The sequence below is a fragment of the Gorilla gorilla genome, chromosome 18 (genome assembly GCF_029281585.2).
Source record: "Gorilla gorilla gorilla isolate KB3781 chromosome 18, NHGRI_mGorGor1-v2.1_pri, whole genome shotgun sequence".
Classification (NCBI taxonomy): domain Eukaryota; kingdom Metazoa; phylum Chordata; class Mammalia; order Primates; family Hominidae; genus Gorilla; species Gorilla gorilla.
Window position 1 is genome coordinate 6,141,761 of NC_073242.2, and position 17,639 is coordinate 6,159,399.

A 17,639-nucleotide genomic window follows, 5' to 3' on the forward strand; every position below is an offset into this window, starting at 1 on the left:
CTCAGCTTGTTGGGGGCGGGGGCGGGGGCGGGGGCGGGCGGGCGCCGGGCGCTGCCGGTCACGTGGGCCGGCTCGATCACGTGGGTGCGGCGGTCACGTGGTGCGCCGCTTCAGTCAGCTGAGGGTCACGTGGGCGCGGCCGCCGCTCTCGGCTGGGGTTCCTCACCGGTCGCGGGATTTGGCCGCCGCGGGGCTCCGGAGCCGCTCGCTCCCCACGCGGCTCACGATGCGCGGCGAGCAGGGCGCGGCGGGGGCCCGGGTGCTCCAGTTCACTAACTGCCGGATCCTGCGCGGAGGGAAACTGCTCAGGTGGGCGCGGGCCGGGGACTGCGGGGCTGGGGACCGGGCGGGGTGCAGGGTGCGGGGCCGGGGACCGGGCGGGGTGCAGGGTGCGGGGCTGAGGTCAGGCCCGCGATGCGAGCGCCCACCCGCTGCGTCCGCAGGGAGGATCTGTGGGTGCGCGGAGGCCGCATCTTGGACCCAGAGAAGCTGTTCTTTGAGGAGCGGCGCGTGGCCGACGAGCGGCGGGACTGCGGGGGCCGCATCTTGGCTCCCGGCTTCATCGACGTGCAGATCAACGGTGCGGCCCGGGGCCGGCAGGGGAACCCAGGGGAGGAGCTCTGAGCTCCATGCGACACTTCCTTTTCTGTGGCTGCAGGTGGATTTGGTGTTGACTTCTCCCAAGCCACGGAGGACGTGGGTTCGGGGGTTGCCCTGGTGGCCCGGAGGATCCTGTCGCACGGCGTCACCTCCTTCTGCCCCACCCTGGTCACTTCCCCACCGGAGGTTTATCACAAGGTGAGGTGAGGCTCCCTGGCTGAGGTGGAGGGGGCTCCGGGAGCAACCAGCGCCCTCATTTTCAAACTCACGCCCCACCCCCCACCCCCAGCACGTATTCCATGGTCCTGAGTCTGGCCTCCTTTGATGACCCGACCTGGGCCTGGGTCCCGCCCTTGTGCTTCTTTATCAGTTGTCGCTCTGTCTGGCCTCCCTAGACCCTCTGTCCTCCGCAGCTGTCTCCACACTGCTGGCTCAGCACCGTCTGAGCCATAGGCCGTCCCCACCCCCTGCACTGCCCTCTGGCTGCCTCCAGGCTTCAGAAACCATCCCCTTACCCAAGGCCGCAGGGGATTCTGTGATTGGCACAGCGATAGTCCCTGGTCAGGCTCTTCCTCCCTAACCTGTCTGATGTGTGACTCAGTGGAACACGCCTTCCAGAAGAGACTCCCCCTGCTCCTGTACTGCTTGCCCCACGCTTCCATTTTCTTTCCTGCCCGGAAGAAATTTGGTTGTACTTGGTCTTTTTTTATTTTAATTTTTACTTAGGTTCTACAGGGTTAACTTTTTGCTGTGTGTTACTACTATTCAGGCTCCTCTTGGCTGTACCTATGCTACTGTTTTTTATTGAACTATTTGAGAGTAGGTTGTATCCAACATGCTTGGTTTTTTTTCTGTTTAGTTTTTTTTTTTTTTTTTTTTTGAGACGGAGTCTCGCTCTGTCGTCCAGGCTGGAGTGCAGTGGCGCAATCTTGGCTCACTGCAGGCTCCGCCCCCCCAGGGTTCACGCCATTCTCCTGCCTCAGCCTCCCAAGTAGCTGGGACTACAGGCGCCCGCCACCTCGCCCGGCTAATTTTTTGTATTTTTAGTAGAGACGGGGTTTCACCGTGTTAGCCAGGATGGTCTCGATCTCCTGACCTTGTGATCCGCCCGCCTCAGCCTCCCAAAGTGCTGGGATTACAGGCGTGAGCCACCGCGCCCAGCCAGTTTTTGTTATTTTTAAGAGACAGGGTTTCTCTCTGTGGCCCAGGCTGGAGTAAAGTGGTGTGGTCATAGCCCATTGCAGCCTCAATCTCCTCTGCTCAAGCGATCCTCTTGCTTCAGCCTCTTGAGTAGGTAGGACTACAGGTGTGTGCCACCATGCCCAGCCAATTTTAACATTTTTTGTAGAGAAAATCTCACTGTGTTGCCCAGGCTGGTTCTGAACTCCTGGGCTCAAGAGAGCCTCCTGTCTTAGTCCCCCACAGTAGCTGGCACTACGGGCTTGTGCCACCACACCCGACTAATTTAAAAAGTTTTTTCGGCCGGGCGCGGTGGCTCACGCCTGTAATCCCTTTGGGAGGCCGAGGAAGGCGGATCACGAAGTCTGGAGATCGAGACCATCCTGGCTAACACAGTGAAACCCTGTCTCTACTAAAAATACAAAAAAATTAGCTGGGAGCGGTGGCACGCACCTGTAGTCCCAGCTACTCGGGAGGCTGAGGCAGGAGAACCGCTTGAACCCAGGAGGCAGAGGTTGCAGTGAGCCGAGATTGCGCCACTGCACTCCAGCCTGGGCAACAGAGCGAGACTCCATCTCAAAAAAAAAAAAAAGTTTTTTGTAGAGACAGGGATCTCATTATGTTAATCAGGCTGGTCTCAAACTCCTAGGCTCCGGAGATCTCCTGCCTCGGCCTCCCATAGTGCTGGGATTATAGGTGAGAGCCACTGTGCCTGGCCCATCGTGCCTGTTTATTCTTAGTACTTAACTTTTTTTTTTTTTTTTTGAGGCATAGTCGCACTCTGTCGACCAGGCTGGAGTGCAGTGGTGCGATCTCGGCTCACTACAACCTCCGCCTCCTGGGTTCAAGCGATTCTCCTGCCTCAGTCACCCGAGTAGCTGGGACTACAGGCGCCCGCCACCACGCCCGGCTAATTTTTGTATTTTTAGTAGAGACGGGGTTTCACCATACTGGCCAGGCTGGTCTTGAAATCCTGACCTCACGATCTGCCCATCTCAGCCTCCCAAAGTGCTAGGATTACAGGCGTGAGCCATGTTGCCCAACCAATACTTAACTATTTCTTAACATAATGAATATTTTCTTATGTAGCCACAAGAGTTAGTGAGTTTAGAAAATGAACACTGTTAACAGTACTTTAATTGAGCCGTCTGTGTTCTAGTTCTGTCCAGAGCCCCCGCCGTTTTCCCCTCCAGCACAGGATTCATTTCAGGATCACCACTTGCGTTATATGCCCAAGGGGTCCCTCTTGGTGTGTGGGCAGAGCCAGAGCTGGGAACAATGGGGGTGGTGTGTGGGTTCTGGGCTCAGGCTTCCTGGATTTGGCGTTGGCCTCCTGATGTCATGTATCGGCTGGAAGACTCAGGACAACCTTCTGCCTTTCTGAGCCTCCGTTTCCTCAAACCTGAAGTGAGGATGATGGCAGCATGCATGTCTTAGGGGCGTTGGGTGCTCAGCATCGTGCGTGAGATGCTGAGTGTTCACCACTCGGTATTAGCCATGGATGTCTTTTTGGAAATTTCCCACAGCCCTCCCCACACAGAGTCAAATGTCAAAAACCTGCCGCCAACTGGCACCTGGTTCTCACAGCTGCTCTCTGGGGCTCTGGGGCCTGCCAGAGCCACCTGTCCAAGATTCAGGATTCAGCACATCACCTCTGCCTCTGCCCCACCCCCACCGGCAGCATTCCTTTCCTACCTGTCCAGCCTCTTCTCTGTCCCCAGGCACATTCCCCACTCCTGCCCCCAAACTCTTGGCCTAGAAGGCCCTGGCCTGCTCCCCAGGCCTCCTCTGCTAAGCCTTGCCTACCTGTCCCCACTGTGCCCCCCACTGCCCGCGCATCTCTGGCCAGCACAGGCGTGGGAGGAACTATGGCTCTTCTTTCTTAGGAAGAGTCTCTGACAAGTAGAACTTAGTTTTCTTCCCAGCATCCACTGCAGTGCAGGTGTCTTAACCCTTGGCGCACACACAGGATGAAGGCAGAGAGCCAACTATTGAGGGTGGGAATTGGGAAGCCTCCTGCCTGGATCATCTTAGAAACTGGAGGCCCCTTCACTCGGGTCTCCCCTGTGCCGTGCACGCCACCTCTTCCAGGGCCCATTCACCCTGGGTGGAATTGGATGGCCACTTTACCAGAAGCTTCTTCGGTCTTTGGTTGTCCTGTTCTGGTCCATTAAGACCACCTTCTCTTTTCTGGGGGGTTTCTGCCTGTCCTTTGCTACGGTACTTGGAGACAGGTGAGATCACTTTGTTCTCTGCTTTAAGTCTGTTACCTGCTGAGCCAAGGTGAGGCACCTCCAGGGGACAACCAGGCCCCTGCCTCTGGCCCCGCACACCCTCTACACTTTGACCTTTCTGGCTGTTTACCTGCCTGGAGTGTGCCTCGCTCCCCTCCCCTCAGTTGATCTTTTACTGTGCTCTCTCTATGTAGCGCCCTCTTGCTGCCTTCTAAAACTCCATTCTGGAAAAACTCAGCCATTGTCTTTTTTTGTTTGTTTTTTTCCTGTTTTAATCTTTAGTGAGCCTGTGTATCCGTAGGGCTTGTGAGGAAAAACAGCGGCCCTTTGCCCCAGCCAGCTTCCACCCTAGGGACAGTCACTTTCAACTCAATGGACTCTTGGAATTTGCGCCCATAGCTCTGAAAACCGTGCTGGCTGCTCGTCAGTCTTTCAGCTTAGGGCAGAATCCGTTGCCTTCCACCAGGAGAGCTGAACATCAGTGCTCTCGTGGCTCCGTGAGTCCTCTTAGCCCCTTTCTCTCCCCTCATCTTTCCTGGTGGTTCCCCATAATTGTGATGAGAATAGCTGTGTAGGTCAGTCATCGGGGTGGTGTGAAGGGATGTGTGGCCCAGTGACATCTTCTCAGCTGCCATTTCTGCTTGCTTTGCCGTGAGTGTTCTTTGCTTTGTTTCTTGGCTCTAACCCAATTCCAGGCTTCCTCCTGATTGTTTCACTCTCCTTTCTGGCCACTTATTTATTTATTTTTCGAGATGGAATCTCCCTCTGTCACCCAGGCTGGAGTGCAATGGTGTGTGATCTCTGCTCACTGCAACCTCTGCCTCCTGAGTTCAAGTGATTCTCCTGCTTCAGCCTCCCCAGTAGCTGGGATTACAAGCACCTGCCGCCATGCCCTGCTAATTTTTGTAATTTTTAGTAGAGATGGGGTTGCTCCATGTTGGCAAGGCTGGTCTCAAACTCCTGACCTCAGGTGATCCAACTGCCTTGGCCTTCCAAAGTGCTGGGATTACATGTGTGAGTCACTGTGCCCAGCCAAATGTTCCTTTTTTTTTTTTTTTTTTTTTGAGATGGAGTTTCGCTCTTGTTGCCCGGGCTGGAGCACAATGGCACGATCTCTGCTTCCTGCAACCTCTGCCTCCTGGGTTCAAGCAATTCTCCTACCTCAGCCTCCTGAGTAGCTGGGACTACAGGCGTGTGCCACTATGCCTGGCTAATTTATTTATTTTTATTTATTTATTTTTTTGAGATGGAGTCTCGCTCTGTCGCCCAGGCTGGAGTGCAGTGGCGCGATCTCGGCTCACTGCAAGCTCCGCCTCCCAGGTTCACGCCATTCTCCTACCTCAGCCTCCCAAGTAGCTGGGACTACAGGCACTCGCCACCATGCACAGCTAATTGTTTGTATTTTTAGTAGAGATGCGGTTTCACCATATTAGCCAGGATGGTCTCGATCTCCTGACCTCGTGATCCGCCTGCCTTGGCCTCCCCAGGTGTTGGGATTACTGGCATGAGCCACCGCGCCTGGCCAATTTTTGTATTTTTAGTAGAGATGGGGTTTCTCCATGTTGGTAAGGCTGGTCTCAAACTTCTGACCTCAGGTGATCTGCTCGCCTTGGCCTCCCAAAGTGCTGGGATTACAGGTGTGAGCTACTGTGCCCAGCCCAGTGTTCCTTTTTCTGCCATCCTATTCTTGTTTCAGGGACAGAAGACCTCTTATTGGCTGGAGGGTGTCCGTGATGGCCCTTTTCCCTGTCCATCTCTCCTCGTGGTCTCTGCTTCCCTGCCTGGCCCTGTCCTCTTTTGTTCGGGCTCCTTTTCGAGGCTTGCCCAGGCTGCCTGCTGACCTTGGTGGTGTGCTTTCTTTCAGAAGAGGTGTCAGCAGGCCAGCTGGGGGCACCCAGCCTGCAGGAGGGGCATTATGGGGGTACTCGTAGGTTGGGGTCCCTGGGTCCTTTTTCTTGGGCTGGCTGGGTTCCCTGAGAAGAGTCTAGCAGTGCTCAGAGGGGCTGGGCCTGGCTGGCACCCTGCTGAGCACCTTGAGAACACACATTTCGCAAGTTCCTGCTGTGCCCACACCTACCCTTGCCAATCTGCTCTACTTCCCCGGGGGCCCGACCGGCACACTCAGGGCAGGCACTCTTCCGTTGGTCCCCATGTCACCCCATTTCTCAAGGCACCATCCTGAGCCTGTGGGGGTCACTTCCCCCACTTCGTGCACTCCCCCAGACCTGCCCAGTGTCCCTCTTGCCGAGCCCCCAAAGTCTGGCTGTCTTCTTTCTATCATCTGCTACCCCCCCAACCCCGCCCCTAGGTTTAGGGCTCTTAAAAGTCTTACCGTTGGCCGGGCATGGTGGCTCACGCCTGTAATCCCAGCACTTTGGGAGACTAAGGTGGGTGTTTGGTCAGGAGTTTGAAACTGGCCTGACCTACATGGTGAAACCCCGCCTCTACTAAAAATACAAAGTTAGCCGAGCATGGTCGTGCACACCTGTAATCCCAGCTACTCGGGAGGCTGAGGCAGGAGAATCGCTTGAACTCAGGAGGCAGAGGTTGCAGTGAGCCGAGATCTTGCCATTGCACTCCAGCCTGGGCGACAAGAGGGAAACTCCATTCCAAAAAAACAAAAAAAGTGTTACTGTTGTGTGGGTTGGGGAGTTCAGGGGAGGGTACAATCCAGCCACCATCCTCACCTGAAGCTCTTCTCTCTGGGAAGGCCCCCCCGGCCCATGCCTGTGTTGGAGAGAGGGAGTGTGCACTGGACTGCCTGCCCACCTGTTAGCCTCTGAGATGTGTGGTGTGAGCCCGTGTCCCCCCGTTCCCTGACACACTTGGTCTTCCTGATGGCGTCCAGCTCCGGCCATGGTGTGGACCACCACACACAGTGCTGAGCCCTGGCCATGCCCACACTGAGCTCTGCCCCAGGGTCCCTGCTGCTCCCGGGAGCCTCCTGCCTCCCAGCCCTGCTCCCTGGGCTGCCGTGCCCAGGGCCACCCTCAGTGCCCACAAGCCTGCCCACATGGCCAGGGACCGCTGGCATCCCACACACCTATCATTTCTTCCCGCTCCTGCCATGGGTCCTTCAGTTCTGCCGGCTGTGCTTTCCCTGACCCCTGCTGAGGGGACAGGCGGCTGGGGCTGGGCTGGGTGCTGGGCTCTGAACTCTGACCTGAGATCTCTGGCCTTGGCTAGGCTGTGGCCTCTGGGAGTGGGCTGTGGGGGACAGGGCTTTAACAGCTGGTTCCCCCCAGGTTGTTCCTCAGATCCCTGTGAAGAGTGGTGGTCCCCATGGGGCAGGGGTCCTCGGTGAGTGGCTGACCCCCTCCCCGCCCCCACCCTGGGAGGCTCCTGCGGGACCTGTTGGCAGCCCCCACCCCTCCAGATGCCCAGCTGGTGGGGAGGGCAGGTGATAAGGGCTGGGTGGGGCAGGGACCTGCTGGAGCCACTTGCTCCCTCCTCCCAGGGCTGCACCTGGAGGGCCCCTTCATCAGCCGGGAGAAGCGGGGCGCGCACCCCGAGGCCCACCTCCGCTCCTTCGAGGCCGATGCCTTCCAGGACTTGCTGGCCACCTACGGGCCCCTGGACAATGTCCGCATCGTGACGCTGGCCCCGGAGCTGGGCCGTAGCCACGAAGTGATCCGGGCGCTGACGGCCCGTGGCATCTGCGTGTCCCTAGGTGAGGGGCCGGCTCAGGGTGGGCCTGCTTGGGGGACCTGGGCCAGGTGCAAAGTCTGAATCCAGGTCCCGCAGGGCACTCAGTGGCTGACCTGCGGGCGGCAGAGGATGCTGTGTGGAGCGGAGCCACCTTCATCACCCACCTCTTCAACGCCATGCTGCCTGTGAGTGCTATGGGGCCCCAGGGGCGGGGCTGGGGTCCCAGCAGCCCCTGCTGTCGCTCAGCCATCCCTTCCCTTGCCCCTGCCCAGTTCCACCACCGCGACCCAGGCATCGTGGGGCTCCTGACCAGTGACCGGCTGCCCGCAGGCCGCTGCATCTTCTATGGGATGATTGCAGATGGCACGCACACCAACCCCGCCGCCCTGCGGATCGCCCACCGTGCCCATCCCCAGGGTAAGCTGCGGCAGGTGGGCAGGACAGGTGGGATGACTGGGCTAGCAGGTTCTGAGCCTCTTCTCCCCCAGGGCTGGTGCTGGTCACCGATGCCATCCCTGCCTTGGGCCTGGGCAACGGCCGGCACACGCTGGGACAGCAGGAAGTGGAAGTGGACGGTCTGACAGCCTACGTGGCAGGTGAGCGCCCTGACCCACTGGGTCCCAGGTCCCAGCCCGCATGCCAGGTGGCCCACGACCCCCCCAGAGCCTGCCCTCTCTGCTCTCAAGGCACCAAGACGCTGAGTGGCAGCATAGCCCCAATGGACGTCTGTGTCCGGCACTTCCTGCAGGCCACAGGTCAGTGAGCAGCACGGGTGTGGGTTTAGGTGGTCTGTGAGTGGCGGGTCCCCAGGGGCTGGACCGGGTGCCCGGACTGTAGCCCAAGCTCTGCCCACAGGAGCTCCTGGGCATTGGGTACTTGGTGACTCAGGCCCAGGGTGACAGGCAGACCAGCAGGGTCCTTGTTAGCCTGCTGCAGAGTCCCTGAGACAGGGAGTGCTGTGTGGTGGGGGGCTGCTGGCAAAGCCATGTGGGCTTGGGGACCATCACCCAGCTGTGTCCCCCAAGCAGGCTGCAGCGTGGAGTCGGCCCTGGAGGCTGCATCCCTGCACCCCGCCCAGTTGCTGGGGCTGGAGAAGAGTAAGGGGACCCTGGACTTTGGTGCTGACGCAGGTGAGGGCCTGTCGCAGGGTCACCGGGCAGCCTGGCCCTGCCTGTAGACTCTGTTGTTCCTGGGGTGGCCTGGACAGGGCCAGGGAGGGTGGGTCCTCCCTAGCTGCCTCCTCTCAGGTGGGCTGCCGGCTGCCAGCCTCAGTTGTAGCCCCGTGTTGCCATCAGGCCAGGCTTTCTGGTGTTGCAGACAAGGCCAGGCAAGGGGTTACAGGGAGCATTGTCCAGCACCTCTGTCCATCTGTGATGGGTCAGGGTGTCTTGCACTAGTCGTGTCCCTGGGCCTCGGTTTCCCCACCAGTGTCGGGTTGTTGGGGAGCAGCTCTGGGGTAGGTGGGCGGCCCCACTCCTGCCCCCTACTCATTGCCCGGCTCTGTCCCAGACTTCGTGGTGCTCGACGACTCCCTTCACGTCCAGGCCACCTACATCTCGGGTGAGCTGGTGTGGCAGGCGGACGCAGCTAGGCAGTGACAAGGACCTCGGCTGAGAGGACACCTGGCTGCAGCGGGATGCCATCAGGGCCGGGTGGTTGGGGAGCTGGTCTCCAGGGAGTGAGTCGGGAGCCCTGCTGGAATGATGCCCAGGGCCTGTGCGGCCGCCCTGGAGGCGGTGGCTGGGATAAACGTGCACCCAGCAGGACTCGCCTTGGCTCCGGGTTTTGCTTGTGCTCACATGTGGCACCATCCTTGGTTGCCCTCCTGGAGAAGGCATTCACGGCCTGGGGTGGGATGGCTGGGCTGTAGTTTAGCCTGGGCCTTGGGCCCCAGTGGGGGACAGGGCCTGTCTGCATGAAGTGGACCCGAGACCTGCAGACCCCAGCAAAGTGTCACTATGGGAGGGAGGGGCAGGCAGTCAGTGGCTGGTGCCATGGGGTGAAGCCGCCATGGGCTGGGGGTGAAGAGCCGGCAGGAAAGGGACCGGTCACAGGGAGTGTGGACAGTCAGGGGTTTGCTGTCTGCACCTGAGTTGGGGTGTGCAGCGTGGAGCCCACAGCCTGGTTCTGGGCCAGGGCACAGTGCCAGGGGCTCCGCTCTGACCTCCAGGAGGGAGACTGGGCCCGGGACCCCTGCTTTCTGCTCCCTGGACTGCCTAGCCCTGAGTGCCATGGATGACCAGCGTTCTGTTTTCTCTTCTCAATAACCCTATCTCTTCACACATCCCCAGGCCCAGTGCTTGCCGGCTGTGGTGACCCTGCCTGGTGCTGGAGGGCAGTATGGGAGGCACCAGTGTGCCCTGCTCACCCCATTAAGTGTCATCCTGCCATCTTCTGTGTCCCCTTGGCCCTGGCACACACCCATGTGGCAAACACGGGCCGTGAGGCTCCCTGAACAGCTTCGAGGCGGGTGGGCTTCTGGAGCCCTCTTGGCTCTGAGGACAGCCACAGTGGGGTCAGACGTCAGGGATTGGTGCAGCCCCACGTCAGGGGTGATTGTCTTGACTTTCTCTCCATTTGAGTTCTGGGGTGGGTGGCTCCCTTCCCCCTTGCTTACAGGTGCTGTCCTGGGTACAGGAGGTACGCGCCTGGCTCTGCCACTGTTCTTTTCCCTCTGCTGCAAAGCCCAGTTAAGGAAATGTCTCCAGGTCCAAAGAGATAGGATGGTCTGGGCCCCGCCTGTTGGAAGGGAACAGCCAGGGAAGAACCACCTGCCTGGGCAGGGCCTCGCCTGAGGGAGGGCCTGGGGCAGGGCACAAGGGGTTGATCTCAGCCCACAAGCCCCAGGGGCAGCCCGGGAAAGCAGGCGATGGATGTGGATCCTGACCTCCCGAGAGGTGTGAGGTGCAGGGATACCCACCTCTGCCCTGACGGCCGCGCACCCCTCACAAAGTGGCTGTCCAGCGAGACTGCCTGTGCTGGGCCTGGGAGAGGAGCTGTCTTGCCAGGGCTCCCAGGCAGGGAGAGGCAGGTGAGGTTCTCAGCCGATGTGTTGGAGGTTGAGCATCGCCTGTGCCCAGCTTGCTGGCTGTCAGTGCTTGATGTGCCCATCCTCAACTAAAACCCAGAGCGGGCATGTTGGTCATCCCCACCTCAGACGGGACACCCAGTCCAGAGCTGGTGAGCCCTGGGCCAGCCTTTGGGCCTGGCCTGCCCCATTCACTGGCCAGCGCCCCACCTCCCTGGCTGGAGGGTCGGGGAGGGGCTGGCAGAGATGGTTGGTCCACAGGGCTAGCCCTGGGTGGTGGGAGAGGGGCCCAGGGTTAGGGTGAGAGAGAGCTGGGCCAGGGAGCTGCTGCAGCATGATTTTGAGGTGTGGGGGAAGCACTCTTGGTTGGTTTTGGTTTGCTTTTTAAAAATTGTGGTAAAATACATAACAAAAGTAACTATCGTAACCTGAGCAGTTCTGTGACATGAAGTGAATTCACTGCTTTGTGTGACCTTGGCCACCATCATTCCCCACCACTCACTCCCGCTGGGCTCCCAGCCCTGCCCCACCATTCCGCTCCCTCTACAGCTATGGGTTTTACAAAGAAGGATGCAGGGTGCCCTGACTGCGGAGTCAGGGGCAGGCCTGCCCGCGGTGTGGGCATTCGCTGAAGGGGGACACCCAGCTGTGTGCCTGAGTTACGGGTTGGGGGGTCGGGCATGTGGGGAGGGATGGAGTTGGAGGTGCATGCTCTCAGAGCTGCTAGGGGTGGCCCGTTTCGTCCCGTGTGTGAACTGGAGATGAGACCCGGTGCCTGCGATCCCGCAGACCGCGCCCGGCCGGGTGTCACTTGTGGGCGCACGCTGCCGGGATGCTGGGCCGAGCCCGCGGTTCAAGACCCAGATCTCAGCCAGGTGCCTTTCGCCGTCCGAGCCTCTGCACCTCGTGGGCTCCGAGCACATCCAGGCCAGAGACTGCGTTTGGGGCGTGGGCACGGGAGACCGTCATCAGCCAGGACGCTCTCGACCGATCCGGCTGCGCCCCGCCCAGCCTCGTAGCCCAGGCGCTGAGTCCAGGCTGACGCGCGAGTTTGGGAGCGTTGCGGCACGCGGGGCCTCGCCTACTGTGGGAGGGGCTTCTGGGGGCGGGCTTCTGTTGGGCCAATTAGGATCGCCGCAGGGAAGGCACGCGCCGCGGCTGAGCAATAGGGGCGCGCGTCACCCTCTCCAGTTAACCCGGGGGGCCCGGGGACCTCCCCCCATCTCTGCGCCCCCCACATCTCTGCGGACCCCGCCTCGCCCCAGCCCTCCCATCCACAACCCTCACAACCTTGCACACCCGGCTACTTTCCCCGCCGCGCCCTCACATCCCTGCAGAGCCCGTCTCCCCACAACGCTCCCCGCCAACGCTGCGGAGCTCCGCGTCGCCCCAGCGCTCCCTGCCAAGCCCCCCACACCCGTGTAGACCCCGCCTCGCCCCAACCCTCCGAGCTGCTCCCCTTATACCCTTGCGGACCTAGTTTGTTTCGTCCCAGTCCTCCCCGTCGCGTCTCCCACATCCCTGCGGACCCCCCCGCGCCTCGCCTCTCTCTTCTGCTACGTATCACGCACAGGTGGATCCCACTACGACCCAGCTTGGCTCCTGTCCCGCACCTCCGCACCTGGCCTCTAGCCCCGCCCTCACTGTCTTGGGAAGTGAAGCGGAGGGGTGGGCCGGACACTCTAGAAGCACCCTGGCTCGGAGCTTCCCTAGCTCGGAGTTGGTTTTGAGCCCAGACCAGGGACCCAGGGTGGGCGCAGCAGGGGAGATTGGCACCAGAAGCGTGGAGGAAGGGCACCTCTTCAGCCCGGCTTTTCCGCCCCTGGAGTCTGGGACAGCTCCGGAGCGTCCGGGTACTCCCTCCCAGGCTGGCCCTGTTCCTTTTATCACATTTATGTCACACACGTTTTTTCTAAATGGATTTACACTTTTGCTATTACTTTGCAGTTCGGTTTGTGTGTGTGTGTGTGACGGTGCCTGGCTGTGTTGCGCAGGCTGGAGTGCAGTGGTGCGATCTCTGCTCACTGCAGCTTCCGCCTCCCGGGTTCAAGCGATTCTCCGCCTCAGCTCCCTTAGTAGCTGGGATTACAGGCGCACGCCACCACACTTGACTAATTTTTTTGTATTTTTAGTAGAGACAGGGTTTCACCATGTTGGCCAGGCTGGTCTTGAATTCCTGACCTCAATTGATTCGCCCGCCTAGGCCTCTGAAAGTGCTGGGATTACAGGCGTGAGCCACTGTGCCAGCCTTTTATTTATTTATTTATTTTTAACACGGAGTCTCACTCTGTTGCCCAGCCCGGCGCGATCCTGGCTCACTGCAACCTCAGCCTCCTGGGTTCAAGTGATTCTCCTGCCTCAGCCTTCCCAGTAGCTGGGATTACAGGCATGCACCAACACGCCCAGATATATATATATATTTTTTTTTTTTAGTAGAGACAGGGTTTCACCATGTTAGCCAGGCTGGTCTCGAACTCCTGACCTCATGTGATGTGCGTGCCTCGGCTTCCCAAAGTGCTGGGATTACTGGTGTGAGCCACCATGCCCGGTTTTTTTGTTTGGTTTTTTTTGAGACAGAGTCTCACTCTGTCGTCCAGGCTGCAGTGCAGTGATGCGATCTCAGCTGACTGCAAACTCACTGAACCTCCCAGGTTCAAGTGATCCTCCTGCCTCAGCCTCCAGATTAACTGGCTACTGTTCCTGGCTAATTTTTTTAGTTTTCATATAAACGGGGTTTCATCGTGTTGGCCAGGCTGGTCTGGAATTCCTGGCCTCAAGTGATCCACCCGCCTCGGCCTCCCGAAGTGCTGGGATTACAGGCGTGAGCCACTGCGCCTCGTCTGTGCCCAGTTTTTGTTTGTTTTTTAAAGAGATGGGATCTCACTATGTTGCCCAGGCTGATCTTGAACCCCTGGGCTCAATTTTTGTCACTGTGCCTGGCTAATTTTTGTATTTTTAGTATAAATGGGATTTCACCACGTTGGCCAGGCTGGTCTCAAACTCCTGGCCTCGTGATCCACCTTCCTCGGCCTCCTGAAGAGCTGGGATTACAGGCGTGAGCCACCGCGCCTGGTCTACGCCCAGTTTTTGTTAGTTTTTTACGGAGATGGGATCTCACTGTGTTGCCCAGGCTGGTCTTGAACCGCTGGGCTCAAATCATCCTCCTGCTTCTGCCTCCCAAAGTGCTGGGATTACAGGCTTGAACGACCATGCCTAGCCATAATTATCCAGCTGTAAGGTCAGCTGATTAATTCATCTCTCTATATAATAACATATGCACAGGTTAGGAGATTAAGATGAGAACATCTTTGGAGAGGACATTATTCTGCCTTTTAGAGAGAAGGGCCTAGGACAGGAATTCCCAGTGCTCAGGTTTAAAGGAAATACGATGTTCCTATCATCGGTACATGAAGGTGCCCCTTTCTCTGCATTCCTACCAACATTGGATATTTTCCACCTTTGGGACTTTCAGCAGTTGTTGAGCCAGCCCATTTTACAGCGGGGATAATTGAGGTTTAAGGAGGGGAAATTACTTGCCTAAGATCTCATGCAACTTTCTGTTTCCTGACTCCCAGTCAAGTTTGATTCTCCCTTGGCGTGGCTTATATGGGAGGATATTTACCTGGTGGCTTGGAAACCACTGAATGACTTTGTATCTTCCATCCAATCCATGTATCCTCAGCCCAGCGAATGTATATTGGGAGCCTCAGACATGTGACCAGGGCCTCGTGGGCCAGAGGCAGCCAGGAGACCTTTTTTTTTTTTTTTTCTTTTTTTAGACAGAGTCTCCCTATGTCACCCAGGCTGGAGTGCAGTGGTGCGATCTTGGCTCACTGCAACCTCTGCCTCCCGAGTTCAAGAGATTCGTCTGCCTTAGCTTCCCGAGTAGCTGGAACTACAGGCGTCCACCACCATGCCTGGCTAATTTTTGTGTTTTTAGTAGAGACAGGGTTTCACCATGTTGGCCAGGCTGGTCTCCAACTCCTGACCTCAAGTGATCCACGCACCTCACCCTCCTAAAGTACTGGGATTACAGGTGTGAGCCACCTGGCCTGGCCAGTGCTCTTGTCTTTTGAGAGCCCCCTTTTCTCTCACCTGATCTCCCTGCCCCCCTATTTTCCCCTTTAGCCTCCTTTCCAGACGCTACTGAGTAGCTTCACGGTCAGTCTAGAGATGCAATCCAGGTTGGGATCCTTGCTGGGAGAGCCCTTCCTTCCCTGGCTTTGTAACTCAGGGCCTTCTGGTGTGCACACCTGCAGGGTCCAGGCTGGGCCTGTGCTTCTAGCTTCTCTCTGTCTCTCCCTGAGATTGGAATCCTGGCTCTGTCCTCAACTAGCTTGAAGGGGGGCCCCCAGGAATGGCCCCTTCTGGATTTCATACCCTTGTGTAACCTTGTTTCACTTTTTAAAACATTTTATTTAAAAAGTTTTTTTTTTGTTAGAGACAGGGTCTCACTTTGTTGCCCAGGCTGCTCTCAAACACCTGGCCTCAAGCAGTGCTCCTGCCTCAGCCTTCCAAAGCATACCCATTCACTTTCTACCAGGGTTGTTGTGTGTGACCAGCAGATGTGTTGGAAGTGATAGTGTGTCACTTCTGAGGTTAGGTCATTAAAGACGTGGCGGCTTCTATCTTGTGTGTGTTCTCTTTTTCTTGGGCCACTCGCTCTGGGGAAAGCCAGCTGCTGGGGCTTGAAAACACACACGCCTGGGAAGAGGCCCCACTGGTGAGGGACGGAGGCCTCCAGCCCACAGCTGTGGGAACGTGGGAATGAACCTTTTAGGAAGTGAATCTTTCGGCCCTGCTCTAGCCTTTAGATGACTCAGTCCTGGCAGCATCTTGATGCCAACTTCACAAGAGAGCCTGAGCCAGACCACCCAGCCTGGCCTCTCCTGGATTCCAGACCCGCAGGAACCATGAGTTTCTTTGTTGTTTTACACATCAAAGTTTTGAGGCAATTTGTTACACAGCAGTAGATAACTAATACACCAGCTGTAGGGCTTTGGGCACGTTCCTTAGCCTCTGCACCCCCGTTTCCTCCCTCGTGCCATGAGCGTTGTAGAGGCGAGTGAGGAACGCGTAGACGCAGCACAGTGCCACGCACATGAGGCAGCTTTCCAGCCCCTCCCGGGATGGTTGTGGTCATTTTCTTGCCCCTCCCTGGATGGACTGTGACCTCACAACGTCAGGCCAAGTTATTGCATTCTTGGCCTGAGGTCATCCGTTGGCCATAGACAGAGGTTCTCGCAGGAAAGGGTGAGATAAAGAGAGGGGTCAGTCTCCTTCATCCAGCCTGGGTCGGGAGAACCGTGCTGGGCCAGGTGAGACATCCGCTGTCTGTGCAGTGTCCTGGGATGAGCAACTGGACCTGACCCAAGGGGAGATTTGTCTGTGTCGCCAGAGGGCGAGGGGCTTCCTGGTCTAGCTTGCCTTGGGCTTGGCCAAGCATTCTGGCTGCCACTGGGGCCCCCAGGACAACTGAGAACTGTCCTTCTTTGACCTTCAGCTGCCCCTCTCTCCCCTGTCCCCTGGTGCCTGCTGAGATGCTTTCTTCTTGTGACCCTTGGCCCTTGGCCCCTGCCCCGAGGCTCCTCCACCCTGGGCTCCGTGTTCTAGAGTTCACCGTGTACTAGTTCCTCAAGCTGTTTGTCCTTCACTGCTTCCGTTTTTTCTGTGCATTACTCAAGAACTGCATGGGCATGTGTCAGTATAAAAAAAAATAAAGTTGGCCGGGCGCGGTGGCTCACGCTTGTAATCCCAGCCCTTTGGGAGGCTGAGGCGGGCGGATCATGAGGTCAGGAGATTGAGACCACGGTGAAACCCTGTCTCTACTAAAAATACAAAAAATTAGCTGGGCGTGGTGGCGGGCGCCTGTAGTCCCAGCTACTCGGAGAGGCTGAGGCAGGAGAATGGAGTGAACCCGGGAGGCGGAGCTTGCAGTGAGCCGAGATCGCGCCACTGCACTGCAGCCTGAGCGACAGAGACTCTGTCTCAAAAAAAATAAATAAAATAAAGTTGGCCGGGCGTGGTGACTCACACCTGTAATCCCAGCACTTTGGGAGGCGGAGACAGACAGATCGCTGGAGTTGGAGACCAGACCCTGGCCAACATGGTGAAACCCTGTCTCTACAAAAAAATACAAACATTTGCCTGTGTGTGGTGGCACATGCCTGTAGTCCCAGCTACTCGGGAGGCTGAGGCAGGAGAATCGCTTCAACCCGGGAGGCGGAGGTTGCAGTGAGCAGAGATCGAGCCACTGCACTCCAGCCTGGGCAACAGAGCAAATTCCCATCTCAAAAAAACCAAAAACCCAAAACAAAAAAACACAAAAAAACCATTATCGACATTAACAACTACAAGGCGCCCGGCTAATTTTATATTTTTAGTAGAGACAGGGTTTCTCCCTGTTGGCAGGCTGGCCTCGAACTCCTCACCTCAAGTGATCCGCCCGCCTCGACCTCCGCCTCCCAAAGTGAGCCACCGTGCCCGGCCGTGAATGTGACTTTATAGCCCAGATTTCCTTCCGTGAACGCTTGTTAGTTGTGAAACTAGCAAAGTTGCGCCTCTGAGTTTACGCAGAGCCGGCTCCAGAATCCGAGTTCCGGGTTCGAGCACAGCTCCGCCGCTACCTCGGGCGTGACCTTGGCCGGAGCCTGGTCCCCTCTGAGCCTCAGTTTCCCGGTCTGGGATCCCGGAATGACAGCTCGCCCCCTGCCCCGCCCAGCTCCGCCCCGCAGGCCCTGGGATTGGTTCGCGCGAGGTCCCCCTCCCCAGGCGGGGTCGGGCCTCTCCCGCCCGCCAGGCCCCAACCCGGAAATGCAGCTGGGGCGGAGGCGGGGCCCACTAAGGCCGCGGCGGAGCGACGATGGGCGCGGCCAATGGGCGCGGGCGTCGGCTGCGGCGCGACGGAAGTCCTGCCCGGCGCCGCGCGGGGGCGGGGCGGCGCCGGGGGC

General features: G+C 58.2%; 2 protein-coding genes across 4 annotated transcripts; one reads left to right on the forward strand and one right to left on the reverse strand.

The window, feature by feature from the left end:
- The first annotated feature begins 103 nt into the window (after window positions 1–103).
- AMDHD2 (amidohydrolase domain containing 2) lies at window positions 104–11,116 on the forward strand. 3 transcript variants are annotated; one of them, XM_019012482.4, is made up of 11 exons: window positions 104–309; window positions 444–580; window positions 659–798; window positions 7,259–7,313; window positions 7,471–7,683; window positions 7,758–7,846; window positions 7,934–8,078; window positions 8,150–8,257; window positions 8,348–8,416; window positions 8,690–8,791; window positions 9,171–11,116. In XM_019012482.4, exons 1-11 carry the CDS (start codon window positions 227–229, stop codon window positions 9,257–9,259), a joined length of 1,230 nt encoding a protein of 409 aa, XP_018868027.3. In that variant the 5' UTR covers window positions 104–226; the 3' UTR covers window positions 9,260–11,116. The 3 variants fall into 3 exon arrangements, with proteins under 3 accessions (XP_018868027.3, XP_018868025.3, XP_055220986.2); XM_019012480.4 differs by having other exon boundaries at window positions 114–309; window positions 8,150–8,416; XM_055365011.2 differs by lacking the exon at window positions 8,348–8,416 and having other exon boundaries at window positions 117–309.
- Window positions 9,931–10,772, reverse strand: CEMP1 (cementum protein 1). The gene is given in 2 exon segments (XM_019012483.4): window positions 9,931–10,626; window positions 10,629–10,772. Coding segments are annotated over 2 exon segments (840 nt in total).
- Window positions 11,117–17,639: the final 6,523 nt, after the last annotated feature.